Source organism: Rattus rattus, chromosome 2 (assembly GCF_011064425.1).
Source record: "Rattus rattus isolate New Zealand chromosome 2, Rrattus_CSIRO_v1, whole genome shotgun sequence".
Lineage (NCBI taxonomy): Eukaryota > Metazoa > Chordata > Mammalia > Rodentia > Muridae > Rattus > Rattus rattus.
Genome location: NC_046155.1, coordinates 36325759 through 36349937, shown reverse-complemented (window position 1 = coordinate 36349937; position 24179 = coordinate 36325759). Strand labels below are relative to the sequence as shown.

The following is a 24179-nucleotide window of genomic DNA, read 5'->3' as shown; positions in this document are numbered from 1 at the left end:
TTTCTGGAACCTAAACCACACTGAATTCTCCATCAGGGCAGGTGATGAGAGTGGTAAGTATGGGGGTCAGCAGTGGGGGTCACCTGTGGAGACCCGGTGGCTTAAGAACCCTCTATCACAGTCTCCAAAGACAAGGCACTAGTGAAACTGTATAGAGACCTAATGAATAATTAAGGACCCAAAAAGCTTTTAAAGTTGAGTGATACCAGGTGCGGTGGCTCATGCCCGTAATCCTTATTATTTGAGACATTGAGGCAGGTAGTTCTCGAGTTCAAGTTCATCCTGGATAATGTAGCAAGACCCTGCTTCAAGACAAAAGAGGGGAGGCTGGAGTTGTGGCTCCGTTGATCCTTTTTTTATTGTTGTTGGGTTTTGCTTAATATGCATGAAGCCCTGGGTTTGATTCTTAGTGCTACATAAACCAGAAGGAGCTTGTATGTGCCTGTAAGCCCAGCACACTGGAAGTGTAGGAAGAACGGTGGATGTTCGAAATCATCCTTGGCTACATATTGGAGTTGGAGGCTAGCCTGGGCTACTACATAAAGTAGAATTACATTGAGGGAGGCAAAGTATAGAGCATTTGTCTAGCAGTGTGTGAAGCTCTGGCATCAACCCCCAGTAATAAATACACAACTAACAAAAGAGTCTGTGTAAGTGAATCCTGCATGTGGGTTATTGTCCACGGAGGTTAGAAGACAGTGTTGGATTACTGAAGTTACAGGCACTTGTGAGAGTCCACACATGGGAGCTGGGAACTGAACTCGGATCTTCTGGGAGAGCAGCATATGCTCTCAAACAACAAGCTGTTTTTTCTCTCCAGCACAATGCGTATCTGTTTTTTAATCATTTTGTGTGTGTGTGTGTGTGTGTGTGTGCCTGCTTGAATTTATGAGCACCATGTGTATGCAGTGCCTTCAGAGGCCAGCAGAGAGCATCTGGGATAGAACCCGGATCCTCTGCAAGTAACTCTTACCTACCAAGCCATCTCTCCTGTCACTATTACGCTTGTTCTGCATGTGCAAGGGCGCCTAAGGGCCCCAGCCAGTGCCGTGTGCTCAGAGAGACACCGTGTCTCACGATCAAACTCACTGGACTTGGAGGCAAGCGCCTGTATCTGTTGATCCATCTCTGACCCACTGCGTTAATTATTTTAATATACAAAACTGGACTTCTTCTTTTCCAGTTTTTTTTTTTTTTTTGGTTCTTTTTTTTGGAGCCGGGGTCCGAACCCAGGGCCTTTCGCTTCCTAGGCAAGCGCTCTACCACTGAGCTAAATCCCCAACCCCTCTTTTCCAGTTTTTAATACTGGAAACTTTGAAAGCTACCATGCAGTTAAAACTATAGCATGACAGAAACCTGCATGTTCTTCCCCTAACTAATATTTTGTAGTGTTTGGTTTATCCCTTTCTTCATGTATACTTACACATGTATTTACAGTTGTACACATATGAGTAACCATGCACGTGTGTATAGGGACCTACTCGAAGGCTGCAGGTACCATGACCCACACCCTTAAAATGCTTCAGTTTGCATTTTAGTAGTGGGTTTCCGATATTTATCTCCCAAGACCAAAATTACACCTAACATAGTACCAGTGAAATATTCCCATCTATGTACAATTCATATTTATTCTGATTTTTGCCCCAATGAGTTGTGTTAATTCTGTAAGAACTTGCCAGAATCCTCATCTCTTCAACATTTCACTCAACACCTGTGTGCCTAATGAGTCTTTCCTGAACCAATAAAACTTCCTACCTTAGAAAGTAACTTTATTACTGTGTTTGGTGCGTGTTTGGGGGCACTCCAGCCATGGTGCTACAGTGGAAGTCTCTCTGTCTCTTTCCCTCCTCCAGCTCCCCCAGTTGGAAGCTTGAGTCCTTGTGTTTGCAGCATCAGAGAGACTATCTCCCAGGGGCTGAGCCACCTCGCTGGCCTCAAATGTTTTATATTTTTCTGGCATTCCTCCGGCTTTCCCACCCACCACTCCTTTATTTCACTTGAGTTCACTGGACTTAGAGATAGTATCATTTACTACGTGTTTCCTAAGCTTCGCTACTGTGTATGATGTGCCATGGCAAGCATAGGAGGGCAGAGGATAACTGTGGAATCCCTTCTCCCTTCCATCATGTCTTCCGTGGATCGAAGCTCAGGTTACCGGGCTAGCACCTCGACGACGATGTATTTTTGAAAGCTTAAATTAAATAACCCGGAGTTTGCCCACTTCTTGAAGCCCCTTCAAGCAAGATGTTTTTGCCCTCACCAGAAACCTCACAAGGTTTAGTTCTCCAGATATTCAGTTTACTGTCTTTCCAGCCCTGCTCCCTCTTCTTCATGGTGGGTAGGGGTGTGAAATTAATCTTGTTTTCCTTCTATGGTTCACATAGAAGAGTGGACACACGGATATATATCCTTATTAGGCCCCAAGGTTTTAATTCAAATAACAACGCTTGGCACTCATTTGGTTTGTCTGTGCTAGTGGCTTTTGCCTGTCATTATTCTGAAAGATGTCCGTGACTCCATCCCCAAGCAGTTAGGAACCTTTATGTCAAGTCCCAAACGGCTCAGGTGAGAAAGCCCAGGGTAATAAACTGCCCTGAGACTGCACTCAAGCACTCCTCTGACTTGGCCTCATTTTAGGCTCCTTGACACCTACTTATCTTTCAAACATCATTTCCTTTGAGAAGACTTTCCCTTTATCCGAAATGAAGGGCCCGAGTTCCTTAAGGTTTCCGACCCTAACAAATGATTTCTCCCTAGTATGTAGGTTACTGTGTTCGTTTCCGGCTTCCACTAGGGCAGAGACCGCCTCTCTCATTTGCTAATGACGCACAGTAGGTGCTCAAGTAAATAATGCGCGAAGTGAAACCCTGGCCCTCCGGCTACCAGTTTTCTCTTTCGCCTTCAGTCCCATTGCAGCTGAAGATATAATTCCAAAAGATAAAACTTAATATCTCAATTGAAAAAACAAAAATGTCAGAGAGTTTTTCTATTATTAGCTGAAACTGCCCAACTCGAGGTGTGGTCACCACAGGAGGGCGTCAATCAAGAAAATGCCCCTTTGGCCCAGAGGCGAGCAAGCCGCAGAGTCGAGGACACATTGAGCAGCGAGCCACGGCTTTGAATAGAAAACACGTGTAAAACCTCAGAGCCCGGCTGCCTGCAGCTGCGTCCTTCAGGGCCGGGGGACAGAGGTCCAGAAGCCTCCCACACCCCCATTGGATCGAAGAACACTGCACAGCCTCGGTCCTGCACCAGACGCTGTCTTAAAACCGGTCTGGAGCAGATTCCGTTAGCATCCAGGGAGGTGGTCGAGTTAGGGGGGGTCCCCAAATAGAGTCTGGAGCACCTGCAGTCTCGCTGTCAGTACCCGTCTGGGACGCAGCCAACGGCTAGGGTCTTCTCCTTGGAGCTCCGAGCTGCGGAGGCCCCCCGTTCGAGACAGTGCCACCGTTACCCCAAGGAGCGCAGCCTCCTGGGAGATGTCCCTGGCGCCCGAAGGTGCCGTCCTGCCCGCCGCCTCCTGGTCCGCAAAGTCCCATCGCTTCTCCAGGTGCCAGAGGCTACCCGAGTGTCGGCAGTGGCGCCATCCCGCTGGGATCCGCGCCTCCGGCGCATACCATGTGTTCTCTTCGACGGTCGCAGTCGCACACTAGGTGCCTGGAGCCTCTGGGAGCGCGGGCGGCGGAGGAGCCCCGGGGCGGAGGGTCCCTGGAGCTCCGCGGCCCGTGCGTCTCGGGGGCGGGAGCTGGGCCGGCGGGGGCGGGTCAGGGCGGGGGCGGAGGCGAGTCCGAGGCCCGCGCCATTGGCCGCAGGGCCTGGCGGCAGGAAGGGACCGAGTGCGGCCCCACCCCGCGGCGGCCAGAGCCTATCGCCGGGAGCGCAGAGCGCAAATAAATGTAGCGCGGCCGCGCGGGCGGGCAGCTCTCTCCGAGGGGCTGCGGAGCAGCCATGCAGTTCCCGCACCCGGGGCCCGCGGCTGCGCCCGCCGTCGGAGTCCCGCTGTACGCGCCCACGCCGCTGCTGCAGCCCGCTCACCCGACGCCCTTCTACATCGACGACATCCTGGGTCGCGGGCCCGCCGCTCCCACGCCCACTCCCACGCTGCCGTCCCCCAACTCCTCCTTCACCAGCCTCGTGTCCTCCTACCGGACCCCGGTGTACGAGCCCACGCCGGTCCACCCCGCCTTCTCGCATCACCCCGCCGCCGCGCTGGCCGCTGCCTACGGCCCCGGTGGCTTCGGAGGCCCTCTGTACCCGTTCCCGCGGACGGTGAACGACTACACGCACGCCCTACTCCGCCACGACCCCCTGGGTAAGGCGGCCGGGGTCCAGCGAGGGCGTCAGTGAGGAAGGCGCTCCCGGCGGGAGGCGACGGGGGCGGACGGGAGGCGCAGTCGAAAGTTGCGGTGAGCGCTCTGGCGGGCGCGCGCGGGGACAGAAGGCGCGGGGCCCCGGTGGCGCGCAGCCGGTGCTGGGACCGCTCGGCGACTCAGATTGCTTTTCTTGCACCTTGCAGACATCGGGGCAAGCGTAGTCGGGAGAGACCTGGGGCTCTCGGGAAAGTGGTGGAGGGCGGCCCTGGCCACTCGTGTGGGCCCCGGGAGGGGTTCCCTTAGCGAGCAGCACCGGGAAGAGGACGTCGGGACGCCCCGAGCCTGGCCCCTGCAGGGCAGGGAGAGCTGCCGGCCCGGGCGGTTCCTGGGCTGGGCTTGGTTCAACAAGCTTGTGCAGTGAAGGAGCCTGACCCTTTCCGTTCATACAGGAAATCTTGAGTTCTCGATAGGAGTAAATCTGGTTTCTGAAGCTGTTAAGTGTTTTCCTGGCTGCATGAAGCAGACCCTTCCCCCGGAGTAGTGCACGCTGCTGATTATTTTATCGACATCCTCAATACAGACAAATTCAGGAAACACTCGACGTCTGATAGCCAGGATCCGTTTTTCAGATATTGTTCATTTCCTCTGTGTGGGATGTGACTATATGGCAGCTAAAATAACCAGTTGCTTCCTCTCTGGCTCCCCCCGCCCCCCATCTTTGGAGGCTGTTTTGCACCAAGTCTGAAGCCTGACGCAAGCAAAATCTCGAAAAAACAATGCCAGCTTTCAAAATGTTTAGGTGTAGGCCTGCGGACAGAGGGACGGACGGACGGACAGACAGACGTACCACCATCACTCTGGAGTAGGAAGGTGCAGATCCCAAACAGATAGGACTCTACACATTGACTACATGGGATTTTTGAGGCTTGTCCCCACAATATTCCTAAAAATAGATAAGCAACGGTGACTGGGTTCAGGGCCTCAGTCCCTCGTAGCCAGCGAACGGGCTCTAGAGTGAATAAGAACCGGGCTCGCTAAAGTTTAAACTCAACAGTTTGGCAGCTTAACCCGGGACTCCGAGACAATTAATATTTTAATGAATTGGCATTTTAGTGTCCGCATTATTAAGAGCAGCCTCCAGCGCTCCTCTCTTCTCACCGCTACAGGGATTTGGGGTGTGGGTATTTTTGTTTGTTTGTTTTTGTACGTAAATTTTGTATTTAAAAATGTCAGCATGTAGAGTGTGTGTGACCACCCCCAACTCTGTACCCTCTGGGGCAGGACCCGTCCCGGGCAAACGGTTTCACGTAGCTCGCCCTGGTTTCCTTGGGTTTCTGCTAGGCCTGAGCAGAAGGAAGCAAAGCTTTTTTTTTTTTTTTTTTTTTTTGAGACAGACCAACAGGAAACACATTGACGGAAATGTTGCCATAGCCCACGGGGTGGCTTTAACTGGCCGCCCCCGCAGGCTGAGTGTGAAATCAGAGGAGGCCGGGGCGCGCTCGAGCCACATCGGAGGCCCCATTCGAGGCCTAACACCGGCGCCCTCCGAGCGCTGCTGTGCAGCCAGGCCCTGGGAAGTGTAACAACCCTGCTCCTCTCCTAAAAGCACACAGTGCGTCTTTTGCAAATGTTAGTGCATACAGAAGAGTCCGTTCGGTTAAATAAGATAAGGTTTAAGCCCGGCAGGGGTTCTTTGGGGGTTGAAAAGATTTGTTTGCATTTAGCCACAGGTGTGTTGGGCGGCTAGTGCGTGTCTTGAGTATCCAGAGGTGATCTGTGAGGCAGAAGAGTTTAGCTGACTGTGTGCATTGGTGGAGAGTGTGGAAAGGATCCGTATTTTAATGTCCGCTTTCTTGCCTCCCCGATTGTGTCACTGGGGACCAGGTAGGTCGGGGAACCGTACAGAAGTGCCTAGGGCCTTGGTTCACCACAGCTCTTCTGGCCCACAGGCAAGCCCTTGCTCTGGAACCCCTTCCTACAGCGACCTCTGCACAAAAGGAAAGGCGGTCAAGTGAGGTTCTCCAACGACCAGACCATCGAGCTGGAGAAGAAGTTCGAGACTCAGAAATACCTCTCCCCACCTGAGAGAAAGCGTCTGGCCAAGATGTTGCAGCTCAGCGAGAGACAGGTCAGACGCTCCCCCGCACCCTCACCCCCACCCCCAAACACACCAGCTAGCGAGAAAGTCATTAAAGTCATTGCGCTGTGGGCGCAGTATACCACAACCCAGCTGCACGGCCCCATAGCCCAGGTCCCTTCTTCCTAGGTCCCTCAGGATTTGGGACTTTCTTGCAAATCTGCTTTCTTTTCTGTAGGTCAAAACCTGGTTTCAGAATCGCCGAGCTAAATGGAGACGACTGAAGCAGGTATGGACGTGGCTCTGTTTCTATGGAAATAAATGTTTGTGTCGTGTTATCTAAATGCGGAGACCTGTTACGGGTTGTATGCAAAAGTCATTTGAGAGACTATTTAACCTCTTCACCTTGATTAAAAAAGCAAATACTCCTGCTGAAATCCAGGATGAGTCGCTCAGGTGTCACTAATGCTAAAAGCACCTAATGCAGTTCCTATATCCATTATGCCGGGGTTTCTCACACTGGCCAGCAAACCGCCCGGCTAATTGTTTTATAAACCCCATATGTTGTTTATCTCATTAACGCAGGAAAGATAAAGTAATTGACAGTAAATGACTTAAGTAGTTATCTTTGGGAGAAAATTGTTTCTTTTATTTACACACCCATAATAAAACCAGGCAGGACTCAAGGGTAAATATAAAGACACAAACACTGTTAAGCCCTGTTTGCACTTTTTAAGAAAGAAGACTTAAATATCAAAAGAGTTTTCAAAGTTATTACCCATCCTGGGCCAGCTCTTAAAAAAAACGAATATGAAACGCAGGAAGAAATGCCCTCACCCGATTGGAAAGTAACTTAAACTTCCTGATAGTCCTGACCTTGTTAAGAAATAGGGAATAGAGAGGAAAGGCCAAGTCCCCCTCCAGAGCAGCCCTATTGACTTAGAGCTAAAGATTTGCTCTTGCTGTCCCAATCTGGACATTTCCAGAGTCACCTGACAACTGCTGAATGGTTCACCTGGCAGTGCTTTAAATAACAGAATGCTTTGAAACAAAATAACTTGGTAATGGGGAGGTTTTAATGTGGATTGTAAACTATTGCTCCTACTTTTAAATTTTTCTTTAAAAAAATGCTGTCCCAAAAGAACATTTTGAAACAACAAAATAGCTTCCTGTAGCTCCACTGTTCTTAAATATTTGAGGATTCCCTCTCTCTAACCTTGTGCATCTTTTGCAAACTTGGTGACTAGAGAATGATAGGGTTTCTATATAATACCTACATCCAGATCAGACATCTACATGCCTTAAAAGCCACTGGCTGGACTTGGCTTGAAGTAGTTTCCCAAGGACTTTTAAAATAGTGCTTTCTGTGTAATATGGAAAAGCATTCCTTCCAGGAAATCTTGCCTAGATTTTAAGCAAATTGCAAACTCTTTTATCGGTATTAGTTTGGTTCTGTGATTTTTTTTTTTTTTTTGTGACCGCAATCTTGTAATTTGGTACATATTTATTATGTATGTATGTTCTGGTAAATTTACTAAAGAAAACAAATGGAAAGGGATTCAATCTAATAATTTTTCAGACTTTTAATGTAGTCTATGTTGTTCCTCTTCTTCTCCTTGTCTTTTTCCTCCTCCTCTTCCTTTTCCTTCTTTTCCTCCTTCTCCTTCTATTCCTCTTTCTCCTCCTCCTCTTCTTTTTTAGGGGATTAGGTACTGCCCACTAATGATCTTTCTTTTAAATGCTAGAAAGACCCTGTTGGGGTCGATAGTTAAAGAACAAGAACCACTGTCTCAATGGAACTGAGGGTTTTTTGTTTGTTTGTTTGTTTGTTTGTTTGTTTTGTTTGTTTGTTTGTTTTGTTTTTTTCTCTCTTTCCTAAACTCCTGTAAATCTTGAACTTCTCGGTCTGTGATAAGTGTATAATCTTTCTCTGGTGTGACTTCTTCCCTTTTCTTTCAAGTGGGGAAACAAATCGCAAGTGTATGTTCTTCGGTAAAAAGGTTTTAACAAAAATAGTTGCTAGTGAGCTAAATTTTGTAGGCATGCTAAAGGCTGAATTAGAAACTCAGCTTCGATGGTTCTGTCTGGGCTCTCACCATCTGCATCTCCATCCTCATCATCCAGGAGAATCCTCAAAGCAATAAAAAGGATGAGTTGGACAGTTTGGACACTTCCTGTGACCAGGGCCAAGACTTGCCCAGTGAACAGAATAAAGGTGCCTCTTTGGACAGTTCTCAGTGTTCACCCTCCCCAGCCTCTCCGGAAGACCCCGAATCAGAGATCTCAGAGGATTCCGACCAGGAAGTGGACATCGAGGGTGATAAAGGCTATTTTAATGCTGGATGACAGTCATCGGCCGTGACCATGTTCAGAGACTGGACTTTAGAATACCGTTCTGCTACAGACAAACTGGGAAATTCTGAGAGAAAGAAGTACCATTCTTCTAGCGTTTTGAAAATATTAGGCACGGCGTGCATTGAAACCTTATTTTTGGTTTAGCGTACGGTTTCCGTACCGGTGTTAAGTTGTTTTGATAAAGTGGCTAAATGTGACTTCGTTTTTAAAAAGTGAATTCTTTCTGTTCGTGAGAAGTGATTTGAACTTTCGCCTGAAGCTTAAACTATAACTTTAAAGGTTTTGGGCGGCTGTTCTCGAATGACTTTTCCCAAATGTGTAGCTGTTCCCTCGACTTCAGAGGTGCACTTAGAAAGGGGGCCAGCATTTGGGGATCCATGGAATACTTTCAAAGGGTGCACTTGGCTTTTATGTGACACCTTACATTGCTGCCTTAACTCCAAAGCCGGTTCAGAGCACTTGGCCCCTGGTGTCTGTTCTCATAAGCAAGATAGTTGATAAGATTCTTACAATCTTGTTTTGCTCGGCCAGTGCCTCTGACCCTGGTATTAAGGGATTACGCAGTCTCTACAGGCAGGGAAACTGACTCACTTGTGACTGATCTCACATGAACTAGAAATAGCAGGACAATTAAATGTAAGTAGATTGTAGATAGTGTGTTTTATAGAAACCGTGTCTATAGCATGTGTATAGAATTATTCGTTGTAAAAAAAACCCTGCAAAAATGTTTGATTTTTTTTTTAATTTAATGAATTAACTTTCATATACATTCGTCATCAGATGAATGACCCTGTTGGAATTCTCATTCTTTGGTTAAAAATACCTAAACCTGACACCTGAAGAACCTTTGGTGTGTGTGAATGTGTGCTCGCCATACGGAATGGGGGATTAGGACCTTACAAGAGATGGGGTGCCCGCCTCCTAGAATATAAATTTGATCCTTCTTCGCTGCCGTGTGTGTGTGTGTGTGTGTGTGTGTGTGTGTGTGTGTGTGTGTGTCTGTGTGTGTGTGTCTGTGTGTGTGTGTCTGTGTGTGTGTCTGTGTCTCTCTGTGTGTCTGTGTGTGTGTGTGTGTGTGTCTGTGTGTCTGTGTGTGTCTCTGTGTGTGTGTGTCTGTGTGTGTCTGTGTGTGTCTGTGTGCCTGTGTGTGTGTGTGTGTGTGTGTCTGTGGTGTGTCTGTGTCTCTGTGTGTGTGTGTGTGTCTGTGTGTGTGTCTCTGTGTGTGTCTCTGTGTCTGTGTCTCTGTGTGTGTCTGTGTGTGTGTGTATGTGTGTGTCTGTGTCTCTGTGTGTGTGTGTGTGTGTGTGTGTGTGTGTGTGTGTGTGTGTGTGTGGAGACCGCAGGGTGGGTTGGCGCTGCCACGGAGCACCATCGATTGGTGTGTGCAGCCACCGTCCTTGACCAGTATGAGTCAACAGTGTGTCACACTCACCTCAGCGGGAGCCTGGCTGCTGTGCTCTTGGGGCAATGCAGGGATTGGAGTGGCAGGGGTTGGAGGGGGGAGCTGGGAGGCTCATCATGTTCCAATTGTTACTTTAGAAGATCTGGAAACGTTAAAGCTCATGGCCAGAGAGAGCTGCTGCCCTGAGGTCCTGGCAGTAGGAGAGATGCCTATGGGACCAGTACTCTGCCTCATACTCTGAACTTGGGTTTGCCGTCCTTTACTCCTACCAGTACTGGGTTGGCACAGCAAGCAGAAGCAGGAAGCATTGGGAGTGTCAGGAATTTGATGGCTGAGAAGGGGGGGGTAGGGTCCAGGAAGGGTGCTTGTGGGAAAAGGGGGGAAGAATGCTGATAAAAAGGTGGATGTGGGTCAGGGCCCTGACAAGTGGTATTAATCTGCATCCAGCTACCTGTCTGGCAGAGGTCTGACAGCCCTCCCACAGAGACCCGAGGAGAGGCCCAGAAAATTCTTTTAGCCTTGGCCTGCATGAAGCTCTTTAGTTGTACAGTAAAGCATCTGTGACAGAATCTGTCCAAAGAACGCTGGACACACATGGACATTCAATGGGTGAAGACAGGCCCTCCCACCCTGCCTCCTTAGAAGGCCCTGGAACTGCAGGTGAACTAGGTTCCCAGAAAAGAACTAGGCACTGATTCTTAGGCAAAGAGGCAAGGGTAGCCTTGGAGGTTTGAAGATCTAGTTTGGAATTTTAGTTCTTGGTCTCAGAACTCCAAGAGAATGGTCTAATTGACCTACACGACCCTTTCCAGCTCCCCCAGTCCCAGCTCTGTTCATGTTCTACGTTGTCCCCTTTTCTTATGTCTTAGGGTTGGAGCCCAAAGGAGCCTTCCGTCCAGTGGGAGAGTTTTGCTTCCAATCAGCCGCAGGCTCCAAGCTCCAGACCTGCCTAGCAGGTTACATCAAGGTTTCAAAGGCTATGGTTGGTCTGGTCTGAAAGTCTGTATCCCAGGTTTTGGAGAATGAGACCGAATTTGGAATTAAACCGATCCTGGAGTCTCTGTGTTTTCATTACTGGAGATAACCTCTGGGTGATGTTGACTGTACAGGAGCTGTATCAGGACTATTAGGCACAGGCACAGCAGCATGAGTATTGATTGACATTAGAAAAGCTAAGGGCTGAAATCTTGTTTTAAAATGGACAGCTTGCTGAAAAGGTGCTGCTTTCCCCGTTGGAAGCCAGCCAAGGTTCCCTTCAGGTTGCACTGAATCTAAGGTCCTTAAGACTGGAGAGTGTGTTGGTTGGGAGAGGTGCTCTCAGGACCCAGGTTAGCACTGGGTTTTATAAAGTTACAGTCTGCCAGGGGATATTTACAAATTCTTCCTACAATCCAGACATTTTTTCATTTGTTTGCCCTTTGGCTGTTTCATGGTGAAGCGGCAGTTATGACCTTTAAGCACAGCTCCTGTCTTGTTTTTTAACTCTTTTTATCGGGAGATTCAACTTGAAAAACGGTTATCATTTAGCAGAAAGGCAAACAGAGAAGCACACTTTTGTAAGCAAAACGTTAATGATTGGAAGAATTGTCCTAATTTCACCATGACAGTGTGTGATTAATCCCCTGGGTCATGTACTTATACTTAAAGTTATTCAGTCCGTTGCTCTTTGATATCCAGAATCCTACCTGACTTAATAGGGTATTGATTATGCTGGATGATGTACTTTGACTCCTTACACAACATCACTTTTAAGGATGACTAGTCTGTTGCGTACTGTTTTATTTAGAGAACTATTGCGTAAGGTTTCTCTTTTCTTTTTATGGTTTTTCTCTGGGTGAAAGCTGATAAGACGCCTTGTGGGAAAAGAGGAAGCCATCACTGATAGTGAAAGTACCTATTCTCTTTCAACAGTTCTGACAAGCTCTTTCGCTTGTGGTTTTATCACCGTGAATATGCTGCTTGGTTAAAATGTGGACGGAGCAAGGATTCAAGAGGATTTCTTGGGTTTGGGGGGAAGTGCCCTTATCTAGGGATAGAAGCTACCCAGATTCCCATCCTAGCCAAACTGCCTTGTGGAAAATGATTTCTCTTTCAAATCCAGTGATTTGTGATCCTGCGAATCTGTGGCTAGAGGAGATATATGTCTCTCAAAGGACAGAATATGGGACATTAGCCACCCTGGATGCCACCATTGTGGTATGGATAGGAGTTTGTTGTGTTGTGATCAAAATAACCACACGCCATTCTGACATATCTCTCATCTTCTTGGGTTTCTTTTTTTTTTGAAACTCTAGTTGGATTCTGTACGTGGCTAGTGTGAGTTTGTTTTCTGACTGTGTGTTTGTTTATTGGCTTTGTAAATCTAAATATGAGTGCTTGGCAGATTCCTTATCAGAACTTCAAGGCCTGCAGAACAGCAGCTTCTGAGATGTGTGTAGTAACTTGATTAGAGATAGGCAAGCAGAAGTCCTATGTCCCTCCCTAGCTGCCTGGGGACCTGAATTCTTGCCTCCAGCCCTGTGGATACCACACATGAGAGGAGGCTTATGTACTTCCAGCCTAGTGAACGCCCTTGCAGGAAAGTCCAGGATTCTCAGCAGCAGCACGGAATCTTCTGAAGCTACACACACCCAAATCTCTCCAGACTGAGCCGGCTGTGGGAAGGAGAGCCTGGAACTGGCGTTTCCTCTCTGCAGAGAGAGGATCATGACTTTGGAGCATCCGTTGGCCACAGTGAGGTTTTCAAGGCTGCAGACAGTTTTCCTGTATGGCCTTTATCTTTCCTTTTCTTTTCTAGGAGAAGGTGGAGGTCCTGGATAGTTTGGGTTGATTTTTTTTTTCTTTCCAGATTAAAGCCTGTGGGGGCTGATTTCCATTACAGAAAGTTTATTCACTGTGGATTTTCTAATCCTTCTTTGGAATTCCCTTTTAATTTGAAAGGGAAGATGGCCATTACAAAAAAGAAAAAAAAAAAGCTTAACCTATGCAAACACGGAAGAGGGTCCCCTCCCTGTGTTCATAAATACTTACTAGGAGATGGGCCTGTTGGGTTTGTCTTAATCTTTTTGTTTGTTTCTTAAGACCGGGCTTCTCTGTGCAGTCCTGGATGTTCTGGAACTCACTCTGTAGATCAAGCTGGCCCCGAACTCAGAGATCCACCTGCCCTGGCCTCTGCTGCCCAAGTGCTGGGATTAAAGGCATAAACCATCACTTCCAGCTTGTCTCAAGGTTTATACTTTTCTTTTCTAGCGTACCCATGTCCTGCCATCTTTCCTCATGCGTCTTGTTTGTCCTTACCCATTCTCCCATAGCCAGCACGCTTTATGCTCATTTAGTCTATCTTCTGGTTAAGAACAGAAAATGAGCAATCCCAGCTCTTCAGATGTCAGTGTCTCCTTGAAATTTGTAGGAATATTCAGCTTTCAGCTGAGGCGAGAATCCTGGGATGAGGTGGGAGACTTGGCTTCCAACCATGTGGCTACAGGGGCTTCAGTGAATTGAGGAAACAAGATGAGTGCTACAGGAACACAAGCAGAAGGTCAATGGTAGCAGAATGGATAGGGTGTAAGTCACTTGGTACCCCTGGGACACATATGGATGCTTCGGAGAACCACGCAGAGTCAGCCAGGGCTCCTAATTTGAAGAAAGGAAATGGGATGCTGGGATTCCCAGGAACTCAGGTCTGGAGGTGGAAGAGGCAGGGATTAGTTTTGACTTTACTTCTCAAAGGTTTGTGGATTTCAGAATTTTGGGATTGTAGACCCATGTTCTCCTCTGCCAGCTAGAGTTCTGGCTTTGGCTCTCTGTGTTTGAATCCTTAGTTCTGCCTGGAGCACCCATCTGCTGGATGATGTCACGGCCTCCCCTGGCCATCCTGTGTAAAGCTACACAATCCTTTTCCCTCTCCTTCTCCCTCTCCCAAATTCCCTTTTCTCTGTTTCATTTATTACACTAGGAAACAGTTTCAGGAGACTGAGGCAGGGAGATTGAAAGTTTGAGACCTTGCCTCAAAAATGAAAAGTAGGAGGAAGGTTAGAGATAAACCTCATTGGTACATGAGGCCCTCGATTCAGTACCAACAAATGTGTGTGTGTGTGTGTGTGTGTGTGTGTGTGTGTATGTGTGTGTGTATGTGTGTATGTGTGTGTGTGTATGTCTGTGTGTGTCTGTGTGTGTATATGTGTGTCTGTATGTGTGTTTGCATGTTTATCTGTGCATGTCTCTGTGTGTGTATATGTGTGTCTGTATGTGTGTTTGCATGTTTATCTGTGCATGTCTGTGTGTGTGTCTATGTGTGTGTGTGTAACCCTGGCTGGCTACAGAGATGAGGCTGGGCTGGAGGCTGACCTTCCTGTGCTTTCTGGGAGTTAGGAGTGTGAGCTACCATGCCTGGCTCAGGGTAAGTTTTTTTTTACTGAATTATTCGTCCTATGTCTCTTCGCTGATGTTCACTGCAAGTCCAGGTTTTTATGTTTTATTCATGTTTTATTCATTTATTTATTTATGTTGTACTTTTCTAGCTTGAAACAGCACTGGGAAATGTAGGTTCAACAAATAAATAAACATCAGGTATGCACTTTATACTAAGTATTATGTAAGGGGTCTATTATTATTATCATTATTACTATGATTATCATTACTATTATTATTATTATCATTATTATTATTATTATTATTATTATTATTATTATTAGTACTATTGATGGGGTTTCTCTGTATAGCCCTGGCTCTCCTGGAACTCACTATGTAGACGAGGCTGGCCATAAATTCATAGTTATCCACCTACCTCTGCCTCTCAAATGCTGGGATGAAAGGCACTAGCCACCAAAAACCTGACCTAAATATCGTGTAACATCTTTTCATGTTCTATCCCCGTGAAACACCAAGGTCGTTTCTGTTATCAGCGTCACTGGTAAAGAGACAGTCACAGAGAAATGAATCTACGAGAAATGAATGTCATTTACTTAGACACTGAAATGGAACTCCACGTAATCTGCTGAGCCTTAGAAAAGGGTTTGTTCTTTGCTCATCTGTTTCTTTTCCTCCCCCCTCCATCCCCACCCTCCCTCCCCCACCCTCCCCCAACCCCTGCACGCGCACACACACACACACACACACACACACACACACACACACACACACACACACACACACACACACACACACACGGTCTGAGACTTGATCACGCTGTAGCCCAGGATGACCTTGAACTGCTGGTCCACCTGCCTTCGCCTGCACCTGCTGGCATTACAGGTGTGACCCACGGTCGTGGCTCCATTTGTTTGTAGGACAAGCGTATCAGGATGGGATTTGCTGCTGTTGTGCATTAGTTTAGTCATTTGCCTTAATGTGCATCCGGAATTAAAGTGTGGGAGGGTGAGTTTCGGTGGATGTAGCACATTCTTCTACCTGGTAACTAAGCCCAAAGGAGCACTGTTTCCTTGTTTTCTGGCAGGAAATGAGGATAAATACATGGTCTCGCTTTAATTTTTTCTTAGAATGAAAGTTCGAAGTTAGCATACAGGGAAATGGGTTTTATCATGGGAGTCTTCACGGCTTCGGGTCCCAGTTTGCATTCATTAATTCTCTCCCAGTTCCACTGTGTACCCTCCTGGCTCTGGCAGCTCCCTTCCTCTTTAAGTCAGTCTCCCTTTTTATCCCATGTACCCCGCTTTACTCTCTGTATTCCCCACCTCTGTAAGATCCCATCCTCTCCCTGTACTACCTACTCCTAATTTTGTCACACACCCTTTTCCCCTTCTGGAACACGGTCTCTGTTAGATAGTTCTGGCTGTTCTAGAACTCTGTGTAGTCCAAGTTGGCCTCAAACTCACAGAGATCCACCTGCCTCGGCCTCCCTAGTCCTACTGCATACTTTTAGGACTAGATTCCATGCATTTTTCTGAATTGGGCTCATTTTGCTATAGCCTAACACTTTCCAGTTGTGTCCATCTCCTTGCAAATTCATGATTTTATCTTTCTATACAGCTGTGTGGAAGACCATTGATACAACGATGTATCTTTCAAAGCATTCAAAACCTGTCTGCACCTGGTCTGTGTTCGCTCATGTTTTGAACTGTCTAGTGTATTTATTTTGGGTCATCCATTGATGTCTATTTTGCAAAGAGCTCTAAAAAGTGGCTCCCTCGTCGCCAGCATCCGGCATTGCATTTGCCTTAATTAAATATTGCATTTGGCTTAATTAAACTTTTAATGACTGTCATACAACACGATGAAACTGAAAGCTGTGTCTTCCCGGAAAGATGAGAGAGATTTTCCTCCTCCCTTCTCAAGCCCTGCCTCCTCATGACATTTCCTGCTCCATGGCCACAGGAAACACTTCTAGATAGACCAAGGAACACAGCAGTCACTCATGGGTCCTGATGCTGAAGAGAGTCGCAGGCATTTGAATGGGTGGGGGGAGGACACAGCAGCCCGTGTAGAAGCCGAAAATAAACACCGAAGAGCCTTCCCCATTTTTACAGCATATGTTTTAAGAGGAAGTGCTTCTGTGGTTTTATTGGCTGTCTTTCTTTTCCAACTTGGCCATTTCATTCAAGGTCTGATTCATGCCTCTCAATTTCAACCAGGAGTTTTATTGAAAATGTGTCTGTTCATAAAGAAGAAAGGAGAAGGAGAAGGAGAAGGAGGAGAAGGAGAAGAAGGAGAAGAAGAAGAAGAAGAGGAAGAAGAAGAAGAAGAAGAATGAAGAAGAAGAAGAAGAAGAATGAAGAAGAATGAAGAAGAAAAATGAAGAAGAAGAAGAATGAAGAAGAAGAAAAGAAAGAAAGAAGAGGAGGAGGAGGGAGAAGAGGAAAAAGAAGGGGAAGGAGGAGGAAAGAAAGAAAGAAAAGGAGGAGGAGGAAGAAGAAGAACAAGAAGAACAAGAAGAAGAACAAAGAAGAAGAAGCAGAAGAAGAAGAAGAAGAAGAAGAAGAAGAAGGAGAAGGAGAAGAAGAAGAAGAAGAAGAAGAAGAAGAAGAAGAAGAAGAAGAAGAAGAAGAAGGAAGAAGAAGAAGAGAAGAAGAAGAAGAAGAGGAAGAAAAGAAGAAGAAGAAGAAGAGGAAGAGGAGGAGAAAGAAGAAAGACACAGTTTGGGGCAGCCTATTGCTACTATTTTGCCAGCATCACCGTTGGGTGAGTGGAAGCAGGAAACCCAGATGTTTTTCACTGATTGCTGAAAGTATTTCACAAATTGCAAGGAATAGACCATGCTTGTACAAAGTTTCCATTTTCCTTAGCTTCGAGTGGAATCCTATGACACACTTTCCATTAATTGTAAATTAGACCAAGCTAATTCAATTAATGTTTAAAAAATGCCCCCTGAGTATAGGTTCAGCTGTTGGGAGGAAGTGGTTTCTTAGACACCTGCTTTCCATAATGACTGGATGTAGGCAATGTAGGTGGAGGTGAACGGGATGGTTGTGGTGCTGTGTGGTGGTAATTAGTTAAGTGAAGGTAAAATTGTTAGCTTCGCCAAGCAGTTACTTGATCTCATTAAGGTCTTTAAAGACACTGGGTTGCCATTTCGCCGGAAGCAGCTGTCTGTGTTTAGATATTATTTCAGGCACTAGGGAATACACAGTGCTTTCCATGACCAGGGAATTTAAGCCTACAATTTCTCGATATATATTATTCATTATTAACCCATCCCATCTGAGTGGAGTACTAAAATACATTTTTACCTGCATAGAGTTTTATTGTTCAAAATTTTATTTGAAGCACCATGTTTACAAGTTATATAATTTTTTTTTAATGAGTAAAACTTTAGTTAATGTTTTTATTTGATTTTGGTCAAGGTCACGGATCCAGGCTGCTCACTAGCGTCGTCTGTAGCTGGGTATGATTTTCCTTCCTCTGCCTCCCCAGTGTTGGGATGACACATGTGCAATACCAATACCACACCGGGTTTACGAGGTGTTGGAGACTGAACCCAGGGCCTCATGCATGCTAGGCAAGATGCCTACCACTACTACAGCCCGTCCCTCCTGCTGTGTGAAATAGTTTATCTAAGCATAAAAACTCCACCACAGAATTCATAAATTGCACTTTTCACATTTTTAAGCCATATTTATTTTTTATTTAATGCTTTTATTAGCATATATCAATTATACATTATAATGGTTTCATGCTGACATACATGTACATGACGTGTTTGATCATATTGAACCCCCATTACCCTCTCTTGATTTCCTCCCATTCTAGTTCACCCCTTTCCTTTACCTTGCTAGTCCTTCCTGTCCTTGTTTTTATCCCCCATGACCAATGAGTTTCCTGTGGGTCACTTATAGAAACATGGCTGAGGGGTTAGATACAAAAGTATGGGCACCTTACGTGTGTGTGTGTGTGTGTGTGTGTGTGTGTGTGTGTGAGAGAGAGAGAGAGAGAGAGAGAGAGAGAGAGAGAGGAGCACCTTTCCTTCTTCCCATCAGTAACTAGTTGGTACTAAGCCTCAGGGGAGGCCGCAGCCCCTCAAGCCCCTCCCCTTCCCATAACAGGGTGCTGATAGACTCAGCTTGTAGATCTTGTGCAGGCAATCACAGCTTCAAACTAAAACCCACCAAGCACTCCCTTTCCATCCTGTATTGGCTTCAGCCCCTGGTATATCCCTCCTGCCCAGACCCCTGCTCACTCTGGCCTTGAACATTTAAGGTTCATCACATTGTGTGTAGCATATAAGTAGGCAGTATGCTTTTATTACTTTTGACGGCTTGGTAATATTCCGTCCTGTGCATACATAAACTTTGCTGATCCATTCTGGAATTGATAGACCTTTAAGTTGTTTCTGGTTGTTAGCCATTATGAATAGTGATGCTATGGACATACGTGAACAGGCATTTTTTTAATGATATGTTTTCAGTTATTTTGGATACACATCGAGGATGTGGTATTACTAGGCCATATAATAAATTTATGTTTTTTGCAGGGGTGGGGTGGGGGGATCTTCCTAATTGTTTTCTGTTGTGGCTGTAGTACTTCACATTCCCACCAGCAATGTACAAGGATTTTGACTTCTCTATCTCCTCCCTTCCTTTGGGGTATAGCCATCCTTGGTATGAAGTGGTATTTCACTGTGATTTTGACTTGTATTTCCCTGATGAGATACAGTCGAACATCTTTCTTCTGCTCCCTTGTCCATTGCACAGCCATAGAAAAAGGCCTAGTCGAGTTCTCTCCCCACTTAAAAATTGAGAGTGTAGGGCTGGAGAGGTGGCTCAGCGGTTAAGAGCGCTGACTGCTCTTCCAGAGGTCCTGAGTTCAAATCCCAGCAACCACATGGTGGCTCACAACCATCTGTAATGGGATCCGATGTCCCCTTCAGGTGTGTCTGAAGACAGCTACAGTGTACTCACATACGTGGAATAAATAAAATAAATCTTTAAAAAAAATTGAAAAAAAAATTGAGAGTGTAGTTGTTGTTGTTGACCTGTAAGAGATTTTCTTCTGCATATTTATTATTAAGACAGGGTCTCATGGCGGTAGCCCTGGCTGGCCTAGAGCTTGTTATGTAGACTAGGCTGGCCTTGAACTCAAAGAGATCTGCCTTCCTCTGCCTTTGCCTCCTGAGGGCTGAGATTAAGGGTGTGTCATACTACTACCACATCTGGATATATAATATAGATCCTGTAATAATAATCTCATACTTCAGGTACTGTATCCATTCATATATGTATTTGCAAAAAGTTTCTCCCAATCTGTAGGAATAAAAAATTCCTTCTTATACAGAAAAAAACGTTTAGTTTGGCAGAGTCCACTTAGCCTACTTTTATTTTGTTGCCCATGCATCTCATTTTACATCTAATTAATGCTTTATTGCCAAAATTCTGCCACAAGAACACCGATGTTTTCTCTTAAAGTAGTTTTGAAATGGAAGGATAGAACTGTGTCAAATACCATGCTGGTTTGGAAGAGGATCTTCCAAACGATATTAACCGTTGTAAAGAAATGTATTGAGTTAAATTATTTGGCGGTCCAGGTGTCCTCAGAACTCCATTATCTCCATTCAGCTCCTCCTTCCAAACATCAAGGGGGTCTCCCTCCATAATCGTCACCTTAGACGCTTCAGGAGAGAAAAGTGTCTCCAGACTCGTTTGCACCGCCTTGGTGTACATGCTCATCCAGCCCTGGTCTGGACTGAACCGAAAGAGCGTTTCAGTCCCTAACCTGGGATGCATCAGAATCCATTCCTGGGTGCAGCCTCCCACCTCCCAGTCAGGGCAGACAAGCATTACCTTATCTTCATAGAGATCTTGGAGGACGAGTCAGGAACATCTCTGTTTTCACACCTTGGCAAATGCTTGCTGCGAGCTATACCGCCCGGAGGAGGAATGTCTCAGGCACACCGAGCAGAGCCTATGGTGCTTTGAGTAAGATGTCCCCCACAGGTATCTGGCATTTAAATACTTGGTCCCCGGTTAGAGTATTTGGAAAATATCAGGCAATAGGGCCTTGTTTGAGGGGGTGTGTCACTAGGTTGCTGATCAAGATTTGCGGTCTCCTGCCAGGTTGTTCCTCCATTTTGAAAGCTAATCCTTGGAACTTTTTTTTTTGTTTGTTTGTTTGTTTGTAACTCTGGGTGTCCTGGAACTCATATTCAGAGACACATCTACCTGCCCCAGTCCCTGGGCTCAAAGGTGTTCACAACCACACCCAGCTACACTCAGAAATCTTAAACCTAATTAAAAGCTTTCTTTACCAGTTGCCTTGGTCAGATTTTATGGCAGGAATGGAGAAGTAACTAAGAAGCCATGTGTGTGTGGTGTCACCTGCCCTTGATTCCAGCACTTGGGAGGCAGCGGCAGGCCGATCTCTGTGATGAGTTGGAGGTCAGTTTGGTCCACGTGGTGAGTTCCAGGACCCCTTGGGTGTGTCATGAAATGTAATATGTCGAGGGGGTATCTGGCGAGCCCTTGCCTAGGTGTCCCCCTGAGAAATCATGACATGCAACAGATCTGGTATAAAGGGGGTTTATTTGGGAGAAGGCAGGGGAGAGTGAGGGCCTGGAGAAAGGGTAGAGACAGACAGAAGCAGAGCCATAAGGGAAGAGAAGGGGGGACAGAAAAGGACAGAAAAGAGGTGGAGAGATCAGCCGGAAAACGTGGGAACAGCAAGAGAGCTGGGGTGGTGAGCAGTGTAGCAGTGGCTGTAACAGGTAATGGCGGCCGGTGATGACATAAGCAGTTGCTAGGTTCCTGGGAGTAGCTAGTAGAATGGCCAGTAAGCTAATAGTCTGGATGCCTGTAAAAAATCTGGGTGTTCATGGCTCCAGCTGCATGTGTGGCAGAGGATGGCCTTGATGGGCACCAATGGGAGGAGAAGGCCTTGGTCCTGCCAAGGCTGGACCCTCCCAGTGTAGAGGAATGTCAGGGCAGGGAGGTGGGAAGGGATGGGTGGTTGGGGATGGGGAAAGAGGTGGGTGGATGGGTGGGGGAACACCCTCATAGAAGAAGGGAGAGAGGGGATGGGATAGGGGGTTTATGGATGGGAAACTGGGAAAGGGGATAACATTTAAAATATAAATACAAAAATATCCCCCTCCAAAAAAAAATCTGAGTATTTCTTTTTGCTGTTTTTGTTTTTGTTTTTGTTTTGTTTGTTTGTTTGTTTTTTCTTTTGAGACAGGAATTTCCTCTACAGACCAGGCTGGCCTCAGATTTAGAGAACAGCTTGTCTCTGCTTCCCAGAGTGCTGGGTGTGCACCACCAGCACCTTCTGGATTTTTTAAATTTTTTTCCTTTTTTTTTTTTTTTTTCAGAGCTGGGGACCAAACCCAGGGCCTTGTGCTTGCTAGGCAAGCGCTCTACCACTGAGCTAAATCCCCAACCCCAGGATTTTTTAAATTTTATTTTAATTGTGTGTGCATGAGTATTTTGCCTGCAGGTATATATGTGTATCACATCCCAGTGGAGGCCAGTAGAGGATACTGAATTTCCAAGAACTTGAGTTGCAGACGGCTGCGCACTGTCACGTAAATTCTGAGACTCGAACCCAGGTCTTCTGCAAGACATAAGTGCAGTTAACTGCTGAGCCATCACTTCTGCCCCCAAAGCTGTGTGTTTCTAATCTAGTTTTTATTATTTCTTTATTTTTGTGTGGTGTTTGCATGTGTACATTTTACCTGGGTACAAATGTGTGAGTGGAGGCTAGAAGTTGATATCAGGGGCCTTCCTCTAGGACATTGTTATTTTAGGGACAGGGTTTCTTACTGAACTAGGGGCTCACTGGCTAGGCAAGACTAGCTGCCCAGCACGCTCCTGGGATCCTCTTGTCCCTGTCTCCCCAGTGCTAGGATCACAGGAACGAGGCACTGTGCTTGGCTTTTTATGTGTATGTTGGGGATTCGAACTCACATCCTCATGCTTGCACTTTCCTGACTGAGCCATTTCCTTGGCCTCTTTACGGTGATTCTTCTCAATGTTTGCCCAAAGAGAAACAGTTACTGTGTACTGTCTATCCTTGGAAGGGTTTGCTATGGCGTGGAATTCAGTTCCCTTGATTCCTTGGCAGCTCAACTCAGCTAGGCTAACGAAATGTGATTTTGTACCTTGCTAATGAGGAAGCAACATTCTGGCATGACTTTCAACAGTCTGAATGGAAGGTGAGCCTCAAGTCTCAAGCTTAAAAAAGTTGCCATAGAAACTGAAAAACACACTTGTCTAAGCCAATAATATATATTCATTCATTTATTATATATTTATCATTTATAATATATATTTTATATTATATATATATATACATATATATATGAATGAATGACTGTGTCTTAGTAGAAGTTAGGAGGGGAGAGCATGCTTGGATGACTAAAATACAAATCTGAAACTTTATGTCAAAGTAAAATGTCTGTTAGTCTCTAGAACATCCCGCTGGCTCTCTGCTCTGATATGCCCCTCCTGTCTGTCTAAAATTGGTAATAAATCTCTTCCTGGTCACTGAAGTTACAAATGGCATTGATGTTGTGGGTGGGGTCAGTCATTTAGGTGATGCTGTTATATTGAACAGCAGGGCTGGATGGAACCTTTTTTATGGCCTGCCTCGTGGTTGGAAGCTATTCCCAGGCTTCTTATTAAAGGCCTTTAACTTCTGGGCCGTGGTCTGTCCTATGACTTTTAAGAGTGGGACTTTGGGTACCTGCTCTCGGTGCCCCAGTGGCATTGTCACTTCTTGAAACAGCCTGGTAGTTATTTACAGCAATGTTCCTGTCAGTTATCCACAACAGTGTTCCTATCAGTTATCCATAAAAACAGTCAGAACAGCTTCCTGGGATTAGCAAGCTAATGCTCCAAGCTGTGCAAATCTTTGGTACACATTGATTGATCAGGCTTGCAAAAACATGCTGATCAGGTTTGCAAATACATGCCTCATGTGTCAGTGAGTGAACAGGTGTTTGAAAAGTCCTCTTCAGAGACAGGGTTCGTGGGTAAGGGTTGTAACTCAGCAGACACAGTAGGTCTAGGTTCCGTCTCCGGCAGTGTCTAACTGGTCCTGTAATTCTAGCACATGGGAAGTGAAATCAAGATGATCAGAAGAAAAAGGGCAGGATTTGTACCCCTTAATATCTCCACAAATATCTTTCTGTTAGTACACAGGACTGGGACTGAGGACCATGGACTCCAGGCATGTGGTTAAGTCCAGAGCTTGCCAATATCTGGTCCTGGGCTGTCTTAAGTAATTTCTCTTCCAATGATCTTATGTAACAGGTCATCAGTAAATGTCCCTGAACTTTGTCAGCTCAGCTCTTACTCAAGAAAACGAAATGTCCCGCTTTTCTTTTTCAATTTTTAGAATGTAGACAACCAGCCAGGGGCGTTAGCACATGCTTGTACTTGCGGGGTGGAGGCAAACCTGTTCAATCAGTGTGTACCCAAGACTTGGAGAGCTAGTTTGCTAATTCCACGAAGCTGTTCTGGTCATCGTTGTTGATGACGTTGGAATCTGAGGGCATTCTTGGCTACCCTATCTCAGAAACAAACCAGTAAGTCGCTAAGAAAATAAAGTTGTCAACAAGTATGAAAAACTACAGACTTCAGGAAAA

At 46.1% G+C, this 24179-nt stretch overlaps 1 protein-coding gene across 1 annotated transcript; it reads left to right on the top strand.

Moving 5' to 3' along the window:
* Nucleotides 1-3912: 3912 nt before the first annotated feature.
* On the top strand, nucleotides 3913-9533 carry Hhex (hematopoietically expressed homeobox). The gene is made up of 4 exons (XM_032895494.1): nucleotides 3913-4312; nucleotides 6263-6441; nucleotides 6629-6679; nucleotides 8515-9533. Exons 1-4 carry the CDS (start codon nucleotides 3949-3951, stop codon nucleotides 8734-8736), a joined length of 816 nt encoding a protein of 271 aa, XP_032751385.1. The 5' UTR covers nucleotides 3913-3948; the 3' UTR covers nucleotides 8737-9533.
* The last annotated feature ends 14646 nt before the right edge of the window (nucleotides 9534-24179 follow it).